The sequence below is a fragment of the Ceratotherium simum genome, chromosome 13 (assembly GCF_057802395.1).
Source record: "Ceratotherium simum simum isolate JZ-2026a chromosome 13, ASM5780239v1, whole genome shotgun sequence".
In the NCBI taxonomy this organism is placed as follows: domain Eukaryota; kingdom Metazoa; phylum Chordata; class Mammalia; order Perissodactyla; family Rhinocerotidae; genus Ceratotherium; species Ceratotherium simum.
This window is the reverse complement of record NC_141912.1, coordinates 13,205,583-13,225,491: the sequence shown is the minus strand read 5'-3', so window position 1 is coordinate 13,225,491 and position 19,909 is coordinate 13,205,583. Positions and strand designations below refer to the sequence as shown.

At 38.8% G+C, this 19,909-nt stretch overlaps 2 protein-coding genes across 4 annotated transcripts in view; one reads left to right on the top strand and one right to left on the bottom strand.

Annotated features, from left to right (window-relative positions):
* RANBP9 (RAN binding protein 9) overlaps positions 1–18,040 on the top strand; it is a 101,512-nt gene extending 83,472 nt beyond the window's left edge. The window contains exons 11-14 of one of the 2 annotated variants that reach the window (XM_087438022.1): positions 19–140; positions 1,929–2,080; positions 9,308–9,419; positions 14,695–18,040. In XM_087438022.1, coding sequence (XP_087294148.1) covers positions 19–140; positions 1,929–2,080; positions 9,308–9,419; positions 14,695–14,771 — 463 coding nt within the window. In that variant the 3' untranslated portion in view covers positions 14,772–18,040. Of the gene's footprint in view, positions 1–18; positions 141–1,928; positions 2,081–9,307; positions 9,420–12,701; positions 13,696–14,694 lie in introns of those variants that run through there. The other variant, XM_004432109.2, reaches the window with a different exon arrangement.
* NOL7 (nucleolar protein 7) lies at positions 14,794–19,387 on the bottom strand. 2 transcript variants are annotated; one of them, XM_087438024.1, is made up of 8 exons: positions 19,107–19,387; positions 18,961–19,021; positions 18,220–18,278; positions 16,894–16,925; positions 16,543–16,630; positions 16,105–16,226; positions 15,242–15,349; positions 14,794–14,965 (listed from the first exon to the last, which is right to left on the bottom strand). In XM_087438024.1, exons 1-7 carry the CDS (start codon positions 19,370–19,372, stop codon positions 15,261–15,263), a joined length of 717 nt encoding a protein of 238 aa, XP_087294150.1. In that variant the 5' UTR covers positions 19,373–19,387; the 3' UTR covers positions 14,794–14,965; positions 15,242–15,260. The 2 variants fall into 2 exon arrangements, with proteins under 2 accessions (XP_087294150.1, XP_004432243.3); XM_004432186.3 differs by having other exon boundaries at positions 15,272–15,349.
* Positions 19,388–19,909: the final 522 nt, after the last annotated feature.

Here is a 19,909-nt window from a genome sequence, read left to right as displayed (position 1 = left end):
TTGTTTTTTCATTTTCAGTAATGATGTAGACATGGAAACAGATCACTACTCCAATGGAGTTGGAGAAACTTCATCCAATGGTTTCCTAAATGGTAGCTCTAAACATGACCACGAAATGGAAGATTGTGACACCGAAATGGGTCTGCAGTGATATTTCTTACATTTTTAATAAAAAATGATGACTACAAGGTTATGTTTTTACTTGTACTGATTCATAGCTGATGAGCATAAATCAGATTTAAAGATGTATGTGCCATTGGATTTGACAGTGATACATATTACTTCTCTCAAACTTTCTTGTGAGAGTGGGTTGCTAGAGAGAGTAGAGTTACTTCTCAGTACCTTCTGAAGTTAGGGTCTGAACATCCTGAACATAGTGCTCTCTGCTGAACTGTCTGTTTCAGTTCAACTTCAGTGCTGTCATTAATGTACAGGACTAACCTGTTAGTGTGAAATAGCCTTTAGGATATTTATTTAAGTTTGGAAATATGAAAAGTTTTTACGCTTATTTCAATATAGCCAGTAAAGGCCAAATTGAGTAGAGATGATTTTATAAATTCTAATCAAACAGAATTTCCTAAATTCATTAAATGTGAATATATGTGACTATGCATAGTTCAGTACCTGGCGCATAGTAGGTGCTTAAGTGTGACCCCCTTTCCTCCTCCCCAAAATTATGTGGCTGAAAGATATATTAGCATGCATAATTTTACTTTGTCGACAACTTGTATAGTAAATTGTACCATAACGTTAAACCATCAGCAAGCTTTCCCATCAATTGGAGAGTGAAAATTATTGAGGCTTATAAATTCTTATTTATCAGAATTCTGTGACAACATTAGATTTCTTAGCATTTTAAGGTAAAAGGTATTTATTCAAATTTTTAGAGTATATATAAAAGAAACTACTTCATAAATGCAAAGTTATTCTTATATTATTTATACAACGACTTTGTTGTTGAGGATTGTGTGTTCCAATGTATAATTCACTCTATCAAGAAATGAGTATGATTAAAAAGGCAGCCTAGGTTTACTCTAACAGGGGTCAGCAACCTCCACATTCAAAGAGTACTTGAAGCATAGTGATTAAGAGCAGGCATGCTAGAGCCAGAGGATCTGGACTGGAATTCTCCATCTGCCACTTACTAGCTACGCAACCTCGGATAAGTTACTTCAGAGCTGTGTGCCTCAGTTTCTTCATCTGTAAAATGGGTATAATGATACCTGCCTCAGGTCATTGCGAAGATTAAACAAGCTAATCTGTGAAAAGCTAACAGCACAAAATAAGTGCTTAGTAAATGTTAACTATTATCTTCATCACCACCATCATTACAGTGATTTATATGTTGTTATTTGTGATTTATACGGTTACATTATTGATCAGTGATTACTGTCAAGATATATACTATAAAATTATTTTCTAAAAGTAATATTTTTCTAAAAGTGGTGTAATTAACCCTTTTTATTAGTATAATATGGTATCTTCTGTGTTTTGATTGGAGTCATTTAGTCTCTCTTAGCTTCCAGGAATCATTTTATTCCATCTATGTTCTATGTTAAAGTAGCCTGAGAGGCAGTTACTAACTTCTTTTTTTTTTTTTTTTAATATCGCTTAATGTAGTTTTAGAGAATTGTGCTTGACTTTTCATAAAATTTCCTCTGACATATAGGTACATCCTAACACTGAAAGGTTGTCACCTGACTTTCAACTGCATGCTAGATATTGGATCCTAGGCTCTTGAGACATAGAAAAAGTCTACTTTAGCTGCTAAGTTCCATATTAAATTAAAAATAAATTTGCATATTTAGATAAAATATTAGGTAGTAGTTACTAAATGAAATATCCCAAATGTGGTAAGCAGTTTATGTCCATTTCTCCATTGTCCCCATTCAGTGAGGCAGTAAAACACTTGTCTGTTTTGCCTACAGAAGTGGACTCCAGTCAGTTAAGACGCCAGTTGTGTGGAGGAAGTCAGGCTGCCATAGAGAGGATGATTCACTTCGGAAGAGAGCTGCAAGCGATGAGTGAACAGCTGAGGAGAGAATGTGGCAAGAACACAGCAAATAAAAAAATGTTGAAGGTAAATTTGTTTTCTCTTGAAAAATTACCAGTGTGTCAAAGGAACTAAAATGTAGTTTTGTAAAACATTGAGTAGTGCTAGAAATTCTTGTTGGGAAACTTGGACATGAACTCCTCCTTGGCCTCCTGCCCCCTGGAGAGTGAAAACATCTGACGGGGTTAGGCAGCTCTATTCTACTGGAAAGAACACTGGACTTCGAGTGAAAATGTGGATTAAATCCCAGTTCTGCCACTGACCAGTGTCATATGCCCTGTGTCAACTTACTTTCTTAGTTTTATTTTCTCAGCTGTAAAATTGGCAAAGTTATTAGGAGAAATGTGACTTTGCTGATGAAACTATAAATTTGAGGTATTTTTATTTTAGTAAACATTGTTCAGGGTTGCAGCAAATTGAACATATAATACATGGTCTTCATTTTGATAGTGATTGGTGAAGGACTGGGTCATCTTTCACAGCTGGAATAGTTAAAATACATTTTCAAGTCTCTTCTGGATTGATGTCTATGATGGATAGAAAGAGGGATAAAATTTAAACAGTTCAGTAAGTTAGCCACAGTTCTGCGTAGCAGTTGAAGATGGAGTTTTCCCCTGCCTTAAGTCAGCATTGCAATTAGTTGTAGAGATGAGGGTTTTTTCGTATTCATAAAAGTCCCCCAGCCCTGTAAGCCTATAACACATTAACCTAGCCATTGTATTTTTTTTTCGTTCTGCAGTAGGCTGGGCTCAAAGTTGATTCGTTATAAACATTTTCTCCTGAATGTTTTGAAAGAAATCCGGAAAACAAAGGGGAGGTGCCTGTAGTGGCCTTGAGGCTGATGCTTAGGTATGTAGGAAAGGGCGCGACTCCTGCCATCCCTTCCTGTCCACACTGAGAGTTCGTGCACCAGTCAGCAACACCTAGGAGCGCTGAAGAATATGGCATAAAATCAAAAATAAAATAGCCACCTCTGTAGACAGAACACATTTATCTGTCTAGGAGGAGTTAAGGAGCCACCTGTAGACACCACCATAAGGCATGCGATCTTGTAGTTTCAGTAGCTGAGATGAGAAGAGAGGTGTATTCACCATATTTAGTACTTCATCTACTGCATAGCACAACTGCTATTTCTAATGGTGATCCTGACTCTCCAAAAAAAAAAAGGTTAAATTATGATTTTTATGCTAAAGAAAATTAGTGGATTATGTAATTTAAGCAATTTTTCATTTAAAAAGTCAAATCAGGAGGCTGGCCCGGTGGCGCAGCGGTTAAGTGCATGAGCTCCGCTTTGGCGGCCCAGGGTTCACAGGTTTGGATCCTGGGTGCGCACCGACACACCGCTTGTCAAGCCATGCTGTAGCAGCGTCCCATATAAAGTAGAGGAAGATGGGCATAGATGTTAGCCCAGGGCCAGTCTTCCTCAGCAAAAGGGAGGATTGGCATTGGGCTGGTCCTCCTCAGAAAAAAAAAAAATTAAAATCAGGTGTTCATAGATTAGGAAAATGGCTGTCCACATTTGCCCTTTAAGATTGAGTTCCTTGAGGTCAAACTATGTCTTTACTTAACCACTCCCTCCTTTAAATATACCCAATGCATATAGCACCTAGGTATGCGATAAATGTTTATTAAATGGAAGTTGAATTCATTTGAAAAGTATAACTGATTTTTCCAGACAGGAAATTTTCCTCACAATGCAACTTGTAGAACCTTGTCTGATATTAAGAGTGCTGAGGCAACTAGAAGGATGTTCAGCTATGACAGACAACTATCTACTGGGGCTTTGGGGGAAAAATAAATAAATAAAATCTTAAAAAAAAAAAAAGAGTGCTGAGAAACTTAATTCTCAGGCTTTCTCATGAAGTTACTTTAGGTGTCTAAAGTTATCTGTTTGGGAAACTGCGCACTTATGTGATTTGAGTACTGAGGATGTTTAGGGCAGTGGGTCTCAACCTTTGTGATATCTAGACACTTCACAAACTTAAAGATTTCCAAAGTCTTTATGTTTATATGGGTTATATTTATTGATTTTATCATAGTAGAAATTAAAACTAAAAGTAAAATTAGTAGTTCATTTTAACATAACAAACCCATTACATACAATAACATTTTTATGAAGAATAACTATCTTCCTAAAACAAACAAAATAATGAGAAGAATGGCATTGCTTTACATTTTCCCAAATCTCTGTAATGCTAGATGAATAGAAGATGAGCTGGATTCTCATGCTTACCTCTGCATTCAATCTATTGTGATACCACACATAATGTAGCCTCTGGAAAACCCCACTGTGTAGTGGTGAGAATGAGAAAAGAGCAAGTGATATCTTAGTATTATTATAAAAATAGATTTGACCTCCCAAGATCCCCTTGGGTCTTGGACCGAGGTGTCCCTGGACTGTACTTTGAGAACTGCTGTCTTAGGGGATATTTGGGAATATGAAATGTTTTTTAAGAATTCATAGACTTTTTTACACAAGGTCAACTGACTCTTCTGGTTAAAACTTGATGCTAATTGAGGATGATGAAGGAAAGTATGATTTATGTAGTGCCTTTGAAAATTTACGATTTCACTCCATCAGCTTCCTGTGTCTTTGATTCTAATTTGCATAAAGCTCAGAAAATGGCATTACATGGCTTATTCTTAGAGAGATTCCTTGATTATATATTGAATTATGTGAAGATGTAATTCATCTTCAGCTAAAGAATGTAGACGGCTTTGATTTTGCACCTCTGACTTCTAAGTAAATGCCAACTGCTTTAAGAGACTGTCTTAGGATTCTGAGCTGCTGCCCTCCCGTGCTCCACACCTATCTTGATCCAGATAGGGATAAGACGAGTAACAGATCCAACTTATAAGTACCTAAAGAACAACACTGGAGGATTTGAGAGCAACACAAAGGGAAAATTTTTTGCCATAGTTGAGAAGGTTTAGATATTATTCCTTTTCCTTTTATTCTTCATTTCAGGTCACGTGTGATTGTAGGGGGTTTTTTTTAATCTTTTTTTAGAATTTGCATAAAATTCTGAATCCTGTGCTCATAGACGTAGACAGAATGAGTTCAAGTTTAAGGTAAGAGTCACTAAATTGTTGTACCGTGAGGTGCACGTGTGTTTTGCTTCTCTTCAGTCGTGGAGGAGCAGGCGAACTGCAGACCATCAGAGGAGCCCACCTGTGGTCAGAATGGCCCAGAGTTCCCGCAGCAGCCCCTGGTTTCTCCTGACCTTTCTTCTAGTTTTCTCCGTCTTCCTTTCCTCTTCCTGTTCGCTTTGTTTTTGTTCCTTACCTGCCTGCATCTGCCAGTGGCTCCCAAGAGAACTACCCAGATTTGTTTGTTCAGCAGCTGTTGATTGAACTTCTGCCGTGTGGAGTAGAGTCAGTCAGACATGAGTGAGCAGCCCAGGCTGCAAGGAGCTTTTAATCGAGTAACTGAAGCAGAACTAGAACCATTTAGACATAGAACCATTTAGGCAGTTTCTAAATAGAACTATTTAGAAACTGCCACAGATTTTAAGCCAAAAAATAAGTACAGTTTGAGAATCCTACCTAAATGATGGCACATTTCCCTCAAATTATTCCCCCTGAAGTAATGTTTTTTCTAAAATAAAAGGTAACCCATAATGCCATGATATTGCACAGATATTTTCAGTTTTGTGCCTTAAATCCCATGTGCATGTATTTTATGTAGTTAGTGACTGTAGTTATCCTATTTTGTATTGTTTTTATTTATTGTCATGAAGATTTATTTCCAGTTTCTATGCATTATTTGCAATTATTTTTAAATGGCTGTATAATATTCTGTTGTGTTGCTGTATCAGTTTATTTAAATATTGCTCTATTGTGAGTTTTTTTATTGGTTTTTATTTGAATGCTTCAGTGAACACCTTTATACATGTATCTTTATGTATATTCCTTAGAATTATTCCATTGGGATCAAGTCCCAGAAATAGAATTATTGAGTCATAGGATATGATTGTGGCTCTGGCTACATATTGCTATATTGCTTTCCAGAAACCTTCTACCACCTTACCAGCAGTATTCAAGGAATGTGCCGTGGCACTACTACCTTAATCCTACTTGAGTGGATTTAACATTGTATCTTAAAATTGCTTATTTGCATTTCTTTGGTCACCATCACCAATTAACTTTTACAGCAGGATCTAAAACAGTAATGTTGCTTTGCTGATTTCATTCCCTTTGTAAAGAAAGATAAAAGTTCTAGATATTTACTACTGGTAATTTGATGGTGTAAACCTCTTTTTTTTTTTTAAGGTTTTATTACTTGTTTTTTTGTGAGGAAGATCAGCCCTGAGCTAACATCCGATGCCAGTCCTGTTCTTTTTGCCGAGGAAGATTGGCCCTATGTTAACATCCGTGCCCATCTTCCTCTCCTTTATATGGGACGCCACCACTGCATGGCTTGAGAAGGGGTGTGTCGGTGCGTGCCCGGGATCCGAACCTGTGAACCCCGGGCGCCAAAGTGGAGCGCTTAACTGCTACGCCACCAGGCCGGCCCCTATTACTTTTCTTGCTCACAGCTTCACTCTACTCCCACGCTGTGTTTCATAGTGTTGCTGTGTGATCCTTCTAAAATCAAGTCTAATCCATATCACTTCTTTGTTTAAAACTCCATTGCCTTACTGGAAAAAACTCAAGCTTTTTAGTTTGTTTTTGCGGGTATTTTAGGATCTAACCCCTTGCCCATGGTTCCAACCATGCCTTTTCTCCTTTCTCTCAGCCTCAGTTTCCATGAAGCTTGAGCCTGTTTCTGTGATTGCTTCTCGTGACACAATACACTGCATGTTAATAAGCAACACAGTGTATGTTACTTATTTGCATGCCTGCCTTTCCAAGACTAGTGAGTCCTTCAGATAGTGACTAGGTTCTAATGATCTCTATCTGTGTCCTCAGTGTCTGGCAGCTATGTCCAATAAATATTTGTTCAACTGTACTGAAAATATGAGAGCAAAATTGTGCTCTTTTCTTCTTGATATTTATTGGCAATTAAAAGAAAAACTGCATCTTACTAAAAGTACAGTACTAGCTGTGTGATCTTAACCTCACTGCATCGGTTTTCTTCTCTATAAAATGGGTATTATGGTATCCACCTTGTAAGGTTATTATGAGGATTAAATGAAATGATCCACATTGGTGCTTGAAACATTGCCTCACACAGTATTAGTGCACAATAAATGACCATCATTATTATCTTTTTCTGTGAGTTTTGTTTTAAATACTAGAAGATATAAACAGAATGGTCTTGATTTGAGATTTGGGACTGCAACATTGTACCTTTTGTAGCATGTCACAATGTAGAGCCAAGAGGATAGTTTTGTGCTTCAAGTTTTTATGTAGCAATTATTCCTTGGACAAATTCTTTAGTATACCTTTTAAAATTTATCTGTACTATGGGAATGGTACCTCATTAGATGGTTGTGGGGTGAATTAAGTCTTGAGCAGAGCTCAGTCCTTAGAAATAATGTGATTGATTAGAGTTAGCTTCACCGATATTAGGATATTAATATTCTTTCCATCAATAAATTTGGATTGGGGGAAATAGGAAATAGAACCTAGAAGCTTTGTGGGATGCATAAAATCTTAAATACTGTTAAGAAGCGGGTCTTGGGGGCTGGCCCTGAGGCCTAGTGGTTAAGTTCGGTGTGCTCCACTTCCGCGGCCTGGGTCTGGTTCCCAGGCGTGGACCTACACCACTCATTAGCTATGCTGTGGTGGCAACCCACATGCACAGTAGAGGGACACTGGCACAGATGCTAGCTCAGGACGAATCCTCCTCAAGCAAAAAGAGAAAGATTGGCAATAGATGTTAGCTCAGGGTGAATCTTCTCAGCAAAAAAAAAAAAAAGCAGCAGCAGGTGTATGAAGCTTCTTCTCTGTACCCAGCAGCTGTGAGTAGCCACAGAGTATTCAAAATAGTATAATAAATAATGTTTATCTTCAAATAACTTTCGTTATAATAATTGGGGGGAGAAGTCTGACGTGAATGAAATCCTCAGCATTGTAGGACAGTGGCGGGGCTATGTGTACTTATTTCAGGGCACACGTATTCCCGTCTGTTAGCCCCAGGCTGATGGCACAGCTTTGCTTTATGGGCAGTTCTTTAATTACCACAACATAGAGGCCAGTTTGGCTGAGAAAGGGCAAGAATACAGTTGACCTGGAGCCTTTCCCCGACCTCTGCTTTCAGAACACAGTGAGATGATTAGAAGAATGCCAGAGCAGCTGTACCTAGGAGAGAGTATTCTTGAGGAATTTCAATCTTCCGCATTTCAGTGATCAGCATTTTCTGTGTTTTGTTACTGAATTCACTGATTTAGTTTCCTTAGCGCCTCTCCATATATGCCTTCTGAATTGGGAAGGTGACCTGTATCTGTCTAACTGTATCTGTATATTATAGTATTATTTTGGATTAGGGCATTGACTTTTGGCAAAATAATATCATTTATTGAAAGATTAGAATGAATTGACATTACTAATTTCATTTAACTCAGTCCTCATATAACTGTGAAACAGGACCTCTTATAATCCCCATTATACAAATGATGAAACTGACACTCACAGAGGTTGTTACTTACCAAAGGCCATGCTGGTGATACAGCTTAACTGGAAGCCAGTGTCTGAAACCACTGTAGTATGTGCCTCCCATAGAAAGAAGACAAAAAGACAGTCATTTGTAAAGAAGACTGTGTGTCAGTTACTTTAGGAGTGGCTTGAGGATGGTTGGAACTATTGAATGTTCCTGAAGGGGAGCCAGTGTAGTTTGTTTTTGATTACTGAGTTTGAGAAGATGACATCCAATGAGGTGTGTCCAGTTCCCACATCTGTTTAAAATATATATATAGGCAGGCCCTACCTTTTAATGTTAAATTCATATCAGTGGTAATAAATCATAAAGCATCTGAGTGCTGTGTCTTCCTTCTCTGCCTTTACCAGTATGAGCCCCTTCCACAGGAATTCGTTTTTTCAACTTTTTTTTTTTTGCTCTTCTGTATGTGTTGTAGGGATGGGGGAAGATAATGAGAATGGCTGTTTACAAGAAAAATGAAAACAAATGAGGCTGCCTAATCTAGTTGTTAAACAATATATAGCCTCATTGTCATAGGGGTAAATGGGGTTAAATGTTATAGTAGTCTAGTGCCTTAAAGCCATATTTTACCTCTCTCTCAGCTTGTAACCCTGGTGAGCACAGGGGTGGAACTATTTTAATTAAAAACTAAATTGCTATGTTTTCAACAGGATGCATTCAGTTTACTAGCTTATTCAGATCCTTGGAACAGTCCAGTTGGAAATCAGCTTGACCCAATTCAGAGAGAACCTGTGTGCTCAGCTCTTAACAGTGCAATATTAGGTAAGTAAAGCCAAAAAGTACTTCAGGTAGATTCTCTGAATATTTGAGATGGTATTTGTGTTGGTATTTATTTTTTGGTAAAATCATAAGGGAAATGTTTTCTACATTTTAAAAATTAGTATTACCTTAATATAGAATATATAGAAACCTTCCTCTATTATCTCAATTCCAGATTAAATGGATTCAAAAGGAATAAAAACAGTACACAGGGGTACATCTTGGGATGTTTGGAAAACATAAGTTGGTGTGCATGTACATAAACATTTCTGGCCTGAGCCACCCATATCACAGCTCCCATCATGCTTAACATACAGGCACAAGGGACTTCTAGGGGACTTGTGAGTGCCCTGTCAACAGCAACCCTTGGAGTCAATTATATTTGCATTCAAGTTAAGCATATTTAACTACATGCCCTTACCAAATAAAAAGGGTAGGTGAGAAACAGAATAGCAATTTAGATAGTGAGGCTTAGCAGGGGTGAGTATGAAGTGAGAAATTGGAATTTGCTGTTCCCCTTGTTGGTTGCCATTCCTGTGAGCAACTCACTACAGAGTGATTATGGTATTTATGTAGTGAACAAAATACACTTTTATATGAATTCTGTGACTGTACATTTTGTGCCTTTATATATAAACATAGGGTTAATAGGGTTGACTGTTTACAGAAAACTATGTTTTAATATCTGGGCAATTCTTTTCAAAGGTAATTTAGGTAAGAGTGAGTTTTCCACCTGACTTTAAACTCTTAATTCCCTACATAAAATGGGACTGCCAGTTTAAAAGTCTGTTTTCTGCTGGCTCTGTTAGTGGGTTTGGGGGCTTTTAGCAACATGTTTCAAACTGTTTTAGGTAGAGCAGTGCCACAAAGAGTAGACTAGAGTATTTAGACAGGGAGACTTATAATGAGGGCCAGGGCTCATATAGCCAGAATGTAAAAGAAGCAATTAAAAGTATTCAGATTTGAGCCTTAATCTGTTTCTCTGCCCTTATCAAATTCGTTATTCATTGTGTGTAAAGGTCTAATACTGAAGTTTTGGAATAGGAGTGGTGTCTTGTGTTATAGTTTACATGAATTTAGAATTTATACGTAATGAATAACGTGAATTTTCTTTGGCTAATGTGTTGGACTCTCTTTGGTTATATGAAATTCATTTAGCTCTGTTGGTAAAAATGAGTACTTAGTAGGAATGCTGGGATTGTAGGCAAATTACGGTTTACTATAGTTGTCTTTTTGAAATTACTACATTATATGTAATTAAGAAGCCCTAATGGCTTTGTATTTAGTAACGTTAACTCAGACTTGAAAAGAATTTTGAAAGAAAAATGACCAGTTTTCTTATGACAGTTTTGTGTATCTTGGGTTCTCCAGGGAAATTACATTTTTAAATGTTAAATTGCCTAGGACATTATCCAAGATGTATGTATTCTTACATATTGTGCTATATATTATGTAGGTTCAGCTATAAATAGTGCTTAAATTTATTGTATTAAATGTGTATAATTCCTACAAAATTGACAAAGATTATTAAATTGCTGTGGGTGTATGTGTGCATATTTATAAATACTATGCTATATCGTTTCCTCTATAAATAGTGCTTAAAGTTATACTAATTGTCTGTAATTCCTGCACGTTTCATATGCCAAAAAAATTTAAAGATGCTTACAACCAGATGCCTCCCTTGGCCAAAGTAAAGTTGTTATAAAGTACCTCTAGATGCTTACCTTTGAGCAAGTTTACTTCCTGTGAAACTTGTTTACTCCCTATTATACTGATTTTGTGTAAAAATTAAATTGTTCTTGATTCAGATTAAGGCAAAATTAAACTATACAGTCAGTCCTGCTTAGAGTTGGCAACAAATGTTTATCATCAAACATTTAGCTAAATACCATCTTGCCAAACAGCCAGTATTTTAATAATCTTAACCCACAGACCACTTTTCAAACCATACTTTCTCACCAATCTGTGCATTTTTGCATATTTTTATTCTTATATTCCTAATCCTATTTATTAATTTATTTATTTATTAATTTATTTATTTATTTTCATGAGGAAGATTGGCCCTGAACTAACATCTGTTGCCAATCTTCCTCTTTTCGCTTGAGGAAGATTGTCACTGAGCTAACATCTGTGCCGGTCTTGCTCTAATTTTTGTATGTGGGACGCCACCACAGCATGGCTTGATGAGTGGTGTGTAGGTCTGCATCTGGGTTCGGAACCCACAAACCCCGGGCTGCCAAAGTGGAGCACGCAAACTTAACCGCTACGCCACTGGGCAGCCCCCCAATCCAATTTATTCTCGTACCTTTAAATGCTGAACTTGCCTTTTTATTTTTGCTTCATCCCTTTTGGAACTTTCCTCTTCTTTCTCCCACCACCATATTGCAACCTTAGAATGAAGAGTGGAATTATACCCTCTGGAGCCTTACCAGCCATGTCTCACTGTTTTTGCCCTTTGTTGTCAACTGTGTCTTCAAAGGACTGATTAGTAATTTTATTAATTGGGAATCTACATAAACCTAAAATTCAGACATCTCCACACAAGGAGAAATTACCAGCTTCTGAGTTGGGCCACTTTTACCATTAGTTAATTTTTTCATCTCTGGCAAAGAACAAATTTTGGTAATTACTACATTTGCACTACAACTGTCTGACAAAGAAACTTCTGGTATATAGGACCCTGAAAACTTTTATTGGCAATTTTTTAAAATGTTTGACCTATCAATTGTAAATTAACCCCTCCCAAATTAGAGTGGTTTTGCTCTATCTTCTCTCACTGTCACCACGAATTGCACCCCACCAATCCAAGTAACATTCACCAGTATGCCTTGGAGATGATCAGGCAGCCTCAGTTAGGTCCTATCCCGAAAAGAGGAAAAATCCATCAGTGAAACTTTTACTGAAAACCTGGTGCCTTTTTCTCTGTTAATGTTAACTGACCTTGACCAAGTAGAAGACAAATACTAAATATTCTTACTCCCCACTACAAATATCAGGTAAGAACTTACATCTTTCCCATCATAGTATGGAAGTACAACTTCTTGCATAATTAACACTTTAAAAGTCTAATTCTGCAAGAATTTTTCTTATAGTTGAATACCCAGCACCCATATTACATGTTGTCATAGTAGTATGTCCATGGTGTTAATTGTGTAAAAACTACCTTTGCTAGTTAGGTTAAGAGCAGTAGAGGCATTGATAATTTTGTAAGTAATGCAATATTTTCCTGATAGATGTTAAATGTCTTGCTAATTGCTATTTCCATTTTTAATCATTTTTCCTCAGAAACCCACAATCTGCCAAAGCAACCTCCACTTGCCCTAGCAATGGGACAGGCCACACAATGTCTAGGACTGATGGCTCGATCAGGAATTGGATCCTGTGCATTTGCCACAGTAGACGACTACCTACATTAGCTATGCATTTAAGGAGCTCACACTTATATTGTGGCATATAGTCAACATGGAAGTAGACCAGCTCTGCTGATTTGAAATTTAGATTTTTTTAATTATGTACTGGGGACAGGTTTTTGTCGCTTTACATTGCTTCCTAGTTTACAGCATGATGCAAATGATTTTCTAACTTAGTGTTAGGAGAAATTATTTTCCATCTTTAACCTCTTAGTTGTCTAAGAGTTAAATATTACTGAATTTCAGACGTTCAAATTGATCATCACAAATCCTTTAAAACAAAAACCTAAAAGAAACCAAAAAATCCTGCCTTCTTTGTTGGGGGAGAGGGGGGAAGGGAAATGGAACAAGTTGTGTTTGTGTTAGCATGTGGGTGATGTAAACTTCAAATTGAGAGCTGTTCTGACCCCCACTCCCATATAAGCATTCAATCAGTGTAACTTGCAAAATGCATCAACATCCGACAGTTTGAATTTATAGTGTTGATGGAAGAAATCATTTTTAATGTGTACTGTAAAACTTGAAATACTCAGGAGCTGAGTGAATATGTTTGTTGCTACTTACAATCCCGACCTGTTAGTCCCAGTAGTTTTGTTTTAACATGGTCTTTTTCAACTTTGTTTCCTGTTTAACTACAGACGACTTCTGTTGTAGACTCACAAGTTTAACTGTTGTATTATAACAGTATTACATGTCAACAGTGTGGTTATGACCTTTATTTATATAAAAACCAAATATTTAGTCAATTTACCGTGTCTTAATTTAATCTTTGTACACCTTCCATTTTTAAGTGCTTAAATGAGTACTATATTGCAATAAAAATGTAGTGATATAATTAACCAGCCATTAAAAATTTACTTCTACAGATATTAGAGTGTCAATTGTTTATATATTAGGTACTTGCATACTTATGATTAACATAAAATTAGAGCAATTAAAATGAATGGTTCCTACTATAAATCTGAGTTCTACAACCTCAGACTGCCTTTAGTTTATTGGCCTCCCTGGATTAGGGTCAAACCTGATACTGTGGTGATACAGAAAGAAAACAGAAAACTAATCTCCTGATTTATTTATTTATTTATTGTGAGGAAATCAGCCCTGAGCTAACATCCATGCTAATCCTCCTCTTTTTGCTGAGGAAGACCAGCTCTGAGCTAACATCTATTGCCAGTCCTCCTCGTTTTTTTTTTTTTCCTCCCCCAAAGCCCCAGTAGATAAGATAGTTACATGTCATAGTTGCACATCCTTCTAGTTGCTGTGTGTGGGATGCAGCCTCAGCATGGCCGGAGAAGCGGTGCACCCCCGGGATCCGAACCCGGGCTGCCAGTAGCAGAGTGCACGCACTTAACCGCTAAGCCACGGGGTGGCCCTTTCCTGATTTTCATAATCATAATATGGCATGTCACCTGCCAGTAAAGCAAACCTCTGGACTGGTTAAAAGTAAAACTAACTTACTTAAACAAGCTGTTCAATAGGATAACCCTGTCCTCTGGTTTGGCAGAGGTGTTTGTTGACTATATTACACCAAGGCTTGAACCTTCTTAAAAAAGGAGAACAGGTATTTATCTACCTTAGATATTGCACTCTTCCAGTTAGCTTCTCTTTCTTATTCCATAGTCTATGAAACAAATTCTCATCAGTAGCACCAAAAAACATCCAAGAGTCTAAGGCATCTGAGAGCTGCAGCTTGGATGTCCACTTCTTTTCCTCCCCGCCACTCCTACCACACACCCGCACTGCGGGGAGGGGCGGGTAGAAGAGGAGCCCTTACTGGTGAGGGTGTTGTTTGTATTCAATTAAATAAGTAAGTAAACACTTACAAAAATAAAGGAAAACCAGTCCTTTTAAACTGCTTTTTCTTCCAGGACCGTCAAAGACTACAAGGCACAACTGTAACAGAAGGATGGAATGTGACCGGGTACTTCCCCAAATACATTTATGATTTTCATAAGGACCCTTTAAGATGATGTATAAATGATTTATTAGATTTTTTCAGAAAAATTCTCTAAATAACCATAAGTTCTATACATACAAAGTACATTCTTCATTTAGCTTTGATTTACTTCTTGGAAGTTTTCATCTTTCTGATCATCCACCGTCTTTTAAACCTCTTGGCATTTTGTTTTCTCTGTGTTCCTAAAATAGAAAGTTTTGTGCAGTAAGAATACTAGAGAAAATTCCTAAGAAACAAATAATTCAAAAACTTTCAGGATTCTATATGAATGTAAATACTAAAATTAGGTATATTAGATTATATATTAGATGTACATATATACTACACTGAACTGTTTTTCAGAAGCAACTTTATTAATATAGGAGGCATTATAAGGAAAAAATTATACTTTATAATTATTTACTATCTCCTTAATATTATTCAGTATATAAAATTGTCAAAGCCAAGTTGTATCTTACCCCAAGCGTTATTCAAAAATTATATCTTACCCCAAGCGTTATTCAAAAACTGGGCTGCACCCTTTTTCACTGGTAACCTCTTGTTGTCGAGAGACAGAAACTTATTTACTAGAAAAGAGAATTACTGATCATTTCTTTGTTTTATTTGCAGTAAAAAATGGAGAGAAATAGTTGTAGGGGAGGAAGACTATCCTCTACCCACTCTGGGTCCTTTCTGGCTGGGCTAATTAAATTGACATGAGACTGAATAGCAGGAGAAAATCAAACAAAGCTTTATAACGTATACAGGGGACAGACCCAAGAAAAGCTGGGTAACTCGACAAAATGGTGGAGGTTCTCATCTTAAATACTATCTTCAGCTAAAGACAAAGGAGGATGTTGGGGGTAGGGGGGAGTCAGCTATGGGAGATTACCAAAAAGCACAGTAAACAAGAGTAAAGTTAATATGCAGATTTAAGTCCTTGCCTTCCACACTGATAAGTTTCTAGAGATAAGGTCATCCCCCCTTTCTAGTACAGAGAGGGAGATACCTTTACAAATGGAGATTCCCCTTATAAATGTAAATGTCTCTTACAAAGGATAACGTTTACTTTTACTTGGTTTTCAGAGCTTTGATAAGAATGGGCTTAGCAAGGGCCCTCCCAGTCTATCCATAATCCAGAGTCATCTATGGTGATGGCCTGTCCTGGGGACAGACCTTCTATCTTAAATTCTTTTAGGCAGTTAGTGGGGGGTGGGGGGTGGGGGGTCAAAGTTTCTTTCTGAGTCTTCTGAGCCTTTATTGTCTCTTGCTGGAAATAATCCAGAGTGGCACATCTTGGAGCAGCCTGCCCTGAACCCCATCATAGTCCATAGGAAATTACCAGTAGTTCTGTTGGTTCCTGGACCATATAAACAATTCTGTATGAAGGCTTTGGCTGCTTCTTGCCTTGAATCTCTCAGATCTTGGTCTTTGAGCCTTACAGCCAAGTAGCTTCTATTCTGGCTGGGGATCAATACACAAGGTCAAAATGAATGAGGTTGATAACATGCTTACTTTCAAAATTAAGTATTTTTGTTAGTTGTCTCAAAAAGTGAAAAAAACCAAAATCGTATTTTGTGTGTGCACTGATAAGATGATGAACAAAACTAAATTACAGGCTATTTTACAAGAAATAAACTAATATTTACATTTTAGTAATAAATGTTTTCTTTTTATATAAATAACAAAATTAATTTTTCCAAGGGATCAGATCTGAAATGACTTTAACTCTCCAAAGATCACCTTTACATCCTACATGAAAAAAGAAGGCTCGTCTTACCCAACAGACTGTACTTTTTGCACCTTCTCTTTAGTTTTCTTGGAGTTACTTCCTTTTTCACATTCTTCATTTTTCTTCTGCAAATTAACTACAAAATTGAGTTATATTTCTAATTAGCATTTATGTCAAAATAAATGAAGTACATTTAGTAGACTTCACTGTAAATATCCACTACACACCAATTTGGATGTGATTTTTATTTGTAGGAAATATAATGAAAAGGTCCAAGCTAAACTTGGCCAGGCCTATTCCCATGCTCTCTTTCTAAGGGCCAATAATAACTGGATGCAAATAATCTGCAAATACATTTGACACTTAGATGAGAAGTATTTAAATTAGAATAGTTCATACCTTCTTGCAACTTCTCTGGTGACTTCTTTATGCTAAGGAAGAACAACAAAAAAAACTGTTTAGAATGGTAGAGAGCAAAGATTATACTCAACTACACAGTTTCATCTGATTTTACAAATAAGATACCTCTCTTTCACTACTACCATCCTCAATTTTTACTCAGGATCTTTAATCAGCGTTGGAAAGCAAAAGTTACTCCCCAGTGCACTGCCGCCAATTCCCAGTTAACAAACTAGTATATACTAGGATGGGAGTAACTCTCAGAATTTAAGATCCGAAAGCATATCAGCAGGCTTCCAAAGCAGCAGATTGTGTGCTTAATGGAGTTCAAGTGAAAGACTTAAGAATGAGTTAGCTACTACAGTATTTGAATTATGAAGTGAAAGGTATGCCTGCCTCATTTTATTTGGAGAAATCACAAAGAGTTAACTCATCAGTTTAGGCCTCGAGAAGTCTGTGGTCTGATGGAGAGACAAACGTGACAAATGTGACAATACAATGTGAGATGCCTGTACAGAGAAGCACCTGCACCGTAGGAAAGCTATACAAAGGAGGAAGTAATGGGGGGAGGAGGAGGTGACATTTGAGCTTGGTTTTGAAAGATGAAAGGGAATGTGCCACCAAATGCACTGTACATACGTTTGATGTATTTGGAATCTGAATAACTCTTTAGAATAAGTTTTATTGAAAATTTGAGAACCATTAGCCTAGGTAAAAAATACAGGGCTAAACTTCCAAACTTAAAGCAATAAGGGGAGACAAGGGGAACAGCAAAAACACCAATTTAGAAGTCTAAATTTGGTAAGGTGTTATTGATTCCATGGCACAGATGAGGAAGAGGACAACTGCAGCATTTGGCTGTAAACATTCAGTGGATGGCAAAGCTGCTAAATAAAATGGGCAACGACGAGGAAGCACAGGTTGACAGCACGTAAGGCAAGTATGAGACAAGTTGAGTTTAGGAGCCTGTGGATAAGTGTCTGCCACTCCACTAAATGATAAATTTCAAAACACTTTTTTTCACCATTATCTATCTTGCCTCTGGCACAGTGACAGTTGCACAACAATTTATTGAATGAACACACTGGGATCAAGAAGTCAGAAGCTAGCGTTACCTATGGGAATGAACAAAAAAAAAAAGGCAAAAGACTGAAAAGAAGTGGAATATTTCCCTTCACCTTTCCCACCAAATTCAAATATCTACTACATAGCTTTTTAATTTAGGCTTTATAACTTCTTCAATTACATGGATTCAAAGAAATGTTCGTACCAGTATATAATTCAAAGATGATATATAAGCAAGTAATAAAACGAGGGGTTACTTACTTTGTCTGTGAAGCTGTAGTTAACTTGTCTAGAATGGCATCTGGAAGGAGTTTTCTTTTCTTAGATAAAGACATTTTAAAAATCAAAAAGGGAGGCACATGACAGTATACCCTGGGTTGCTTCTGCAGTTACCGACGTTAAAGACAGCCCTACATCTAGGCAAATAAATGAATTAGACTGAACACTGCCCCCACTATTTATAAGCTGTGAGAAGATTGGGGCCACGAAACTCAGAACCTATTGCACATCTTTGGAAGACTTGAAGATTGGAAAGGGTGCCCACCATATTCCAACCCTCAGGTCACTGTCATACATTGAAAGCGGTTCAGTCACGTCCATCTGGAGTCGGTTCTCTGTGGCCAATCTTCCAAATGTGAGCCAGCAAAGCAATCATACTCGATGTTTGTGGAACCCTTAGTTTATACAGCACCTCAGTTAATTCTCACAGCAACCCAATTTCAGATAAAGAAACCACCTCCGCGAGGCTTACTGACTAAAGGGTCATGACGAGCTGAGCGTCCGAGGCGAGATTAACCCTATGATTTCAAATTCACGACTCTTCCCACTCTCATTCTCCATCGATGGACAGCAAAGAGAACGAGCATCTTTGTTTTCACGGTTGTCAGAAGAAACACTGGCGTCTTTTCCCCCACCCCCATATCCTACCAGCTTTGGCATCAACCACGGGAATTCTACCCCGCGCCGGTTGTTCTGAAAAGGAGACGCCTCCTACCCTCTAACCTTTTGTTCGATAAACAGCTCCTCGCGTCGCTTCCTCTTCTCCTTCAGGAGCGTTTTATCCCTGGGACAAAGGGTGACAAGTCAGTGCAGGGAGGGACAAACGGGACAGCAGGGGCAGTTGTCCCGGCCGGCCGCGGGCTCCGAACCTGCGCACCGTCTCCCGCACTCGCCGCTCCTCTTCTCTCGCTTCCGCCCGGGCGCTGGCGAAAGTCAGCTCCTCGGGGGCCTCGTCGTCTTCAAACTCATCGTCCCCTTCCTCGTCGTCCTCCAGCGGCTCGGCGGCCGCGCCGCTGCTGGGCTGCCCGAGCAACAGCCCGTGCTCCGCCTCCTCCTCCGAGGCGGGCTGGCCCTCGTCCACCATCGCCGACGCCGACGCCGGGGCGCGGGACACGCGCTGCCGGAGCTGTACCATGACCCAAGCAACGCCCGACCGTCTGACCTCTGACCCGGAAGCGGCACGCAAGCGGAGCGTGACATGAAGAGCAAGCGACGCGGGTTTCATCGCCCCCTACAGGTTCGGAGGCCCCAGTGAGCTACCCGGATGCAAGAGACGGCCCCAGGACGAGCAGAGGCGCATGCGCAGAGCGGGGAAGGGCGTGGCCTAAGGAAAGCTAGGGGTGGTTCTTTGCACCCGGCTCGGAGGCAGTGCGCCGGAGGCCTCGTGCGTTCTCCCCTGCAAGGGCTGTGGCTGCTGGAGTGGGTGCAGAGCGGGTCTGTTTCCAGGCAGGGAGGATACATCCTGCTGCCTCCTCGGCGGGGATGCTGACAGCAGCGCTGGCTGGGTATCCGCGCTCCTCGAGGTGACCGCAAGCCCCGGTCCCTCTATCGCTGCGTTTTTTAGCAGCGGGATCCCCTTGGTCGATCCAGTTAATCACTATTTGTAGATTCGGCTGCCTGCACTCCGCACTGCCCGGAGAAGTGCACTTTCAAAGGGAAGAAATGCGCTATA

Bases quoted from the DNA above. Each gene is read 5' to 3' on its own strand.
- NOL7 (XM_004432186.3), bottom strand. From the start codon at position 19,372: ATGGTACAGCTCCGGCAGCGCGTGTCCCGCGCCCCGGCGTCGGCGTCG. The intron at 19,022-19,106 runs GTTCGGAGCCCG...CCTTTGTCCCAG, and splicing joins GTGCGGGAGACGGTGCGCAG to GGATAAAACGCTCCTGAAGG. The intron at 14,966-15,271 runs GTAAGATATAAT...TTTCTATTTTAG, and splicing joins GTTTTTGAATAACGCTTGGG to GAACACAGAGAAAACAAAAT.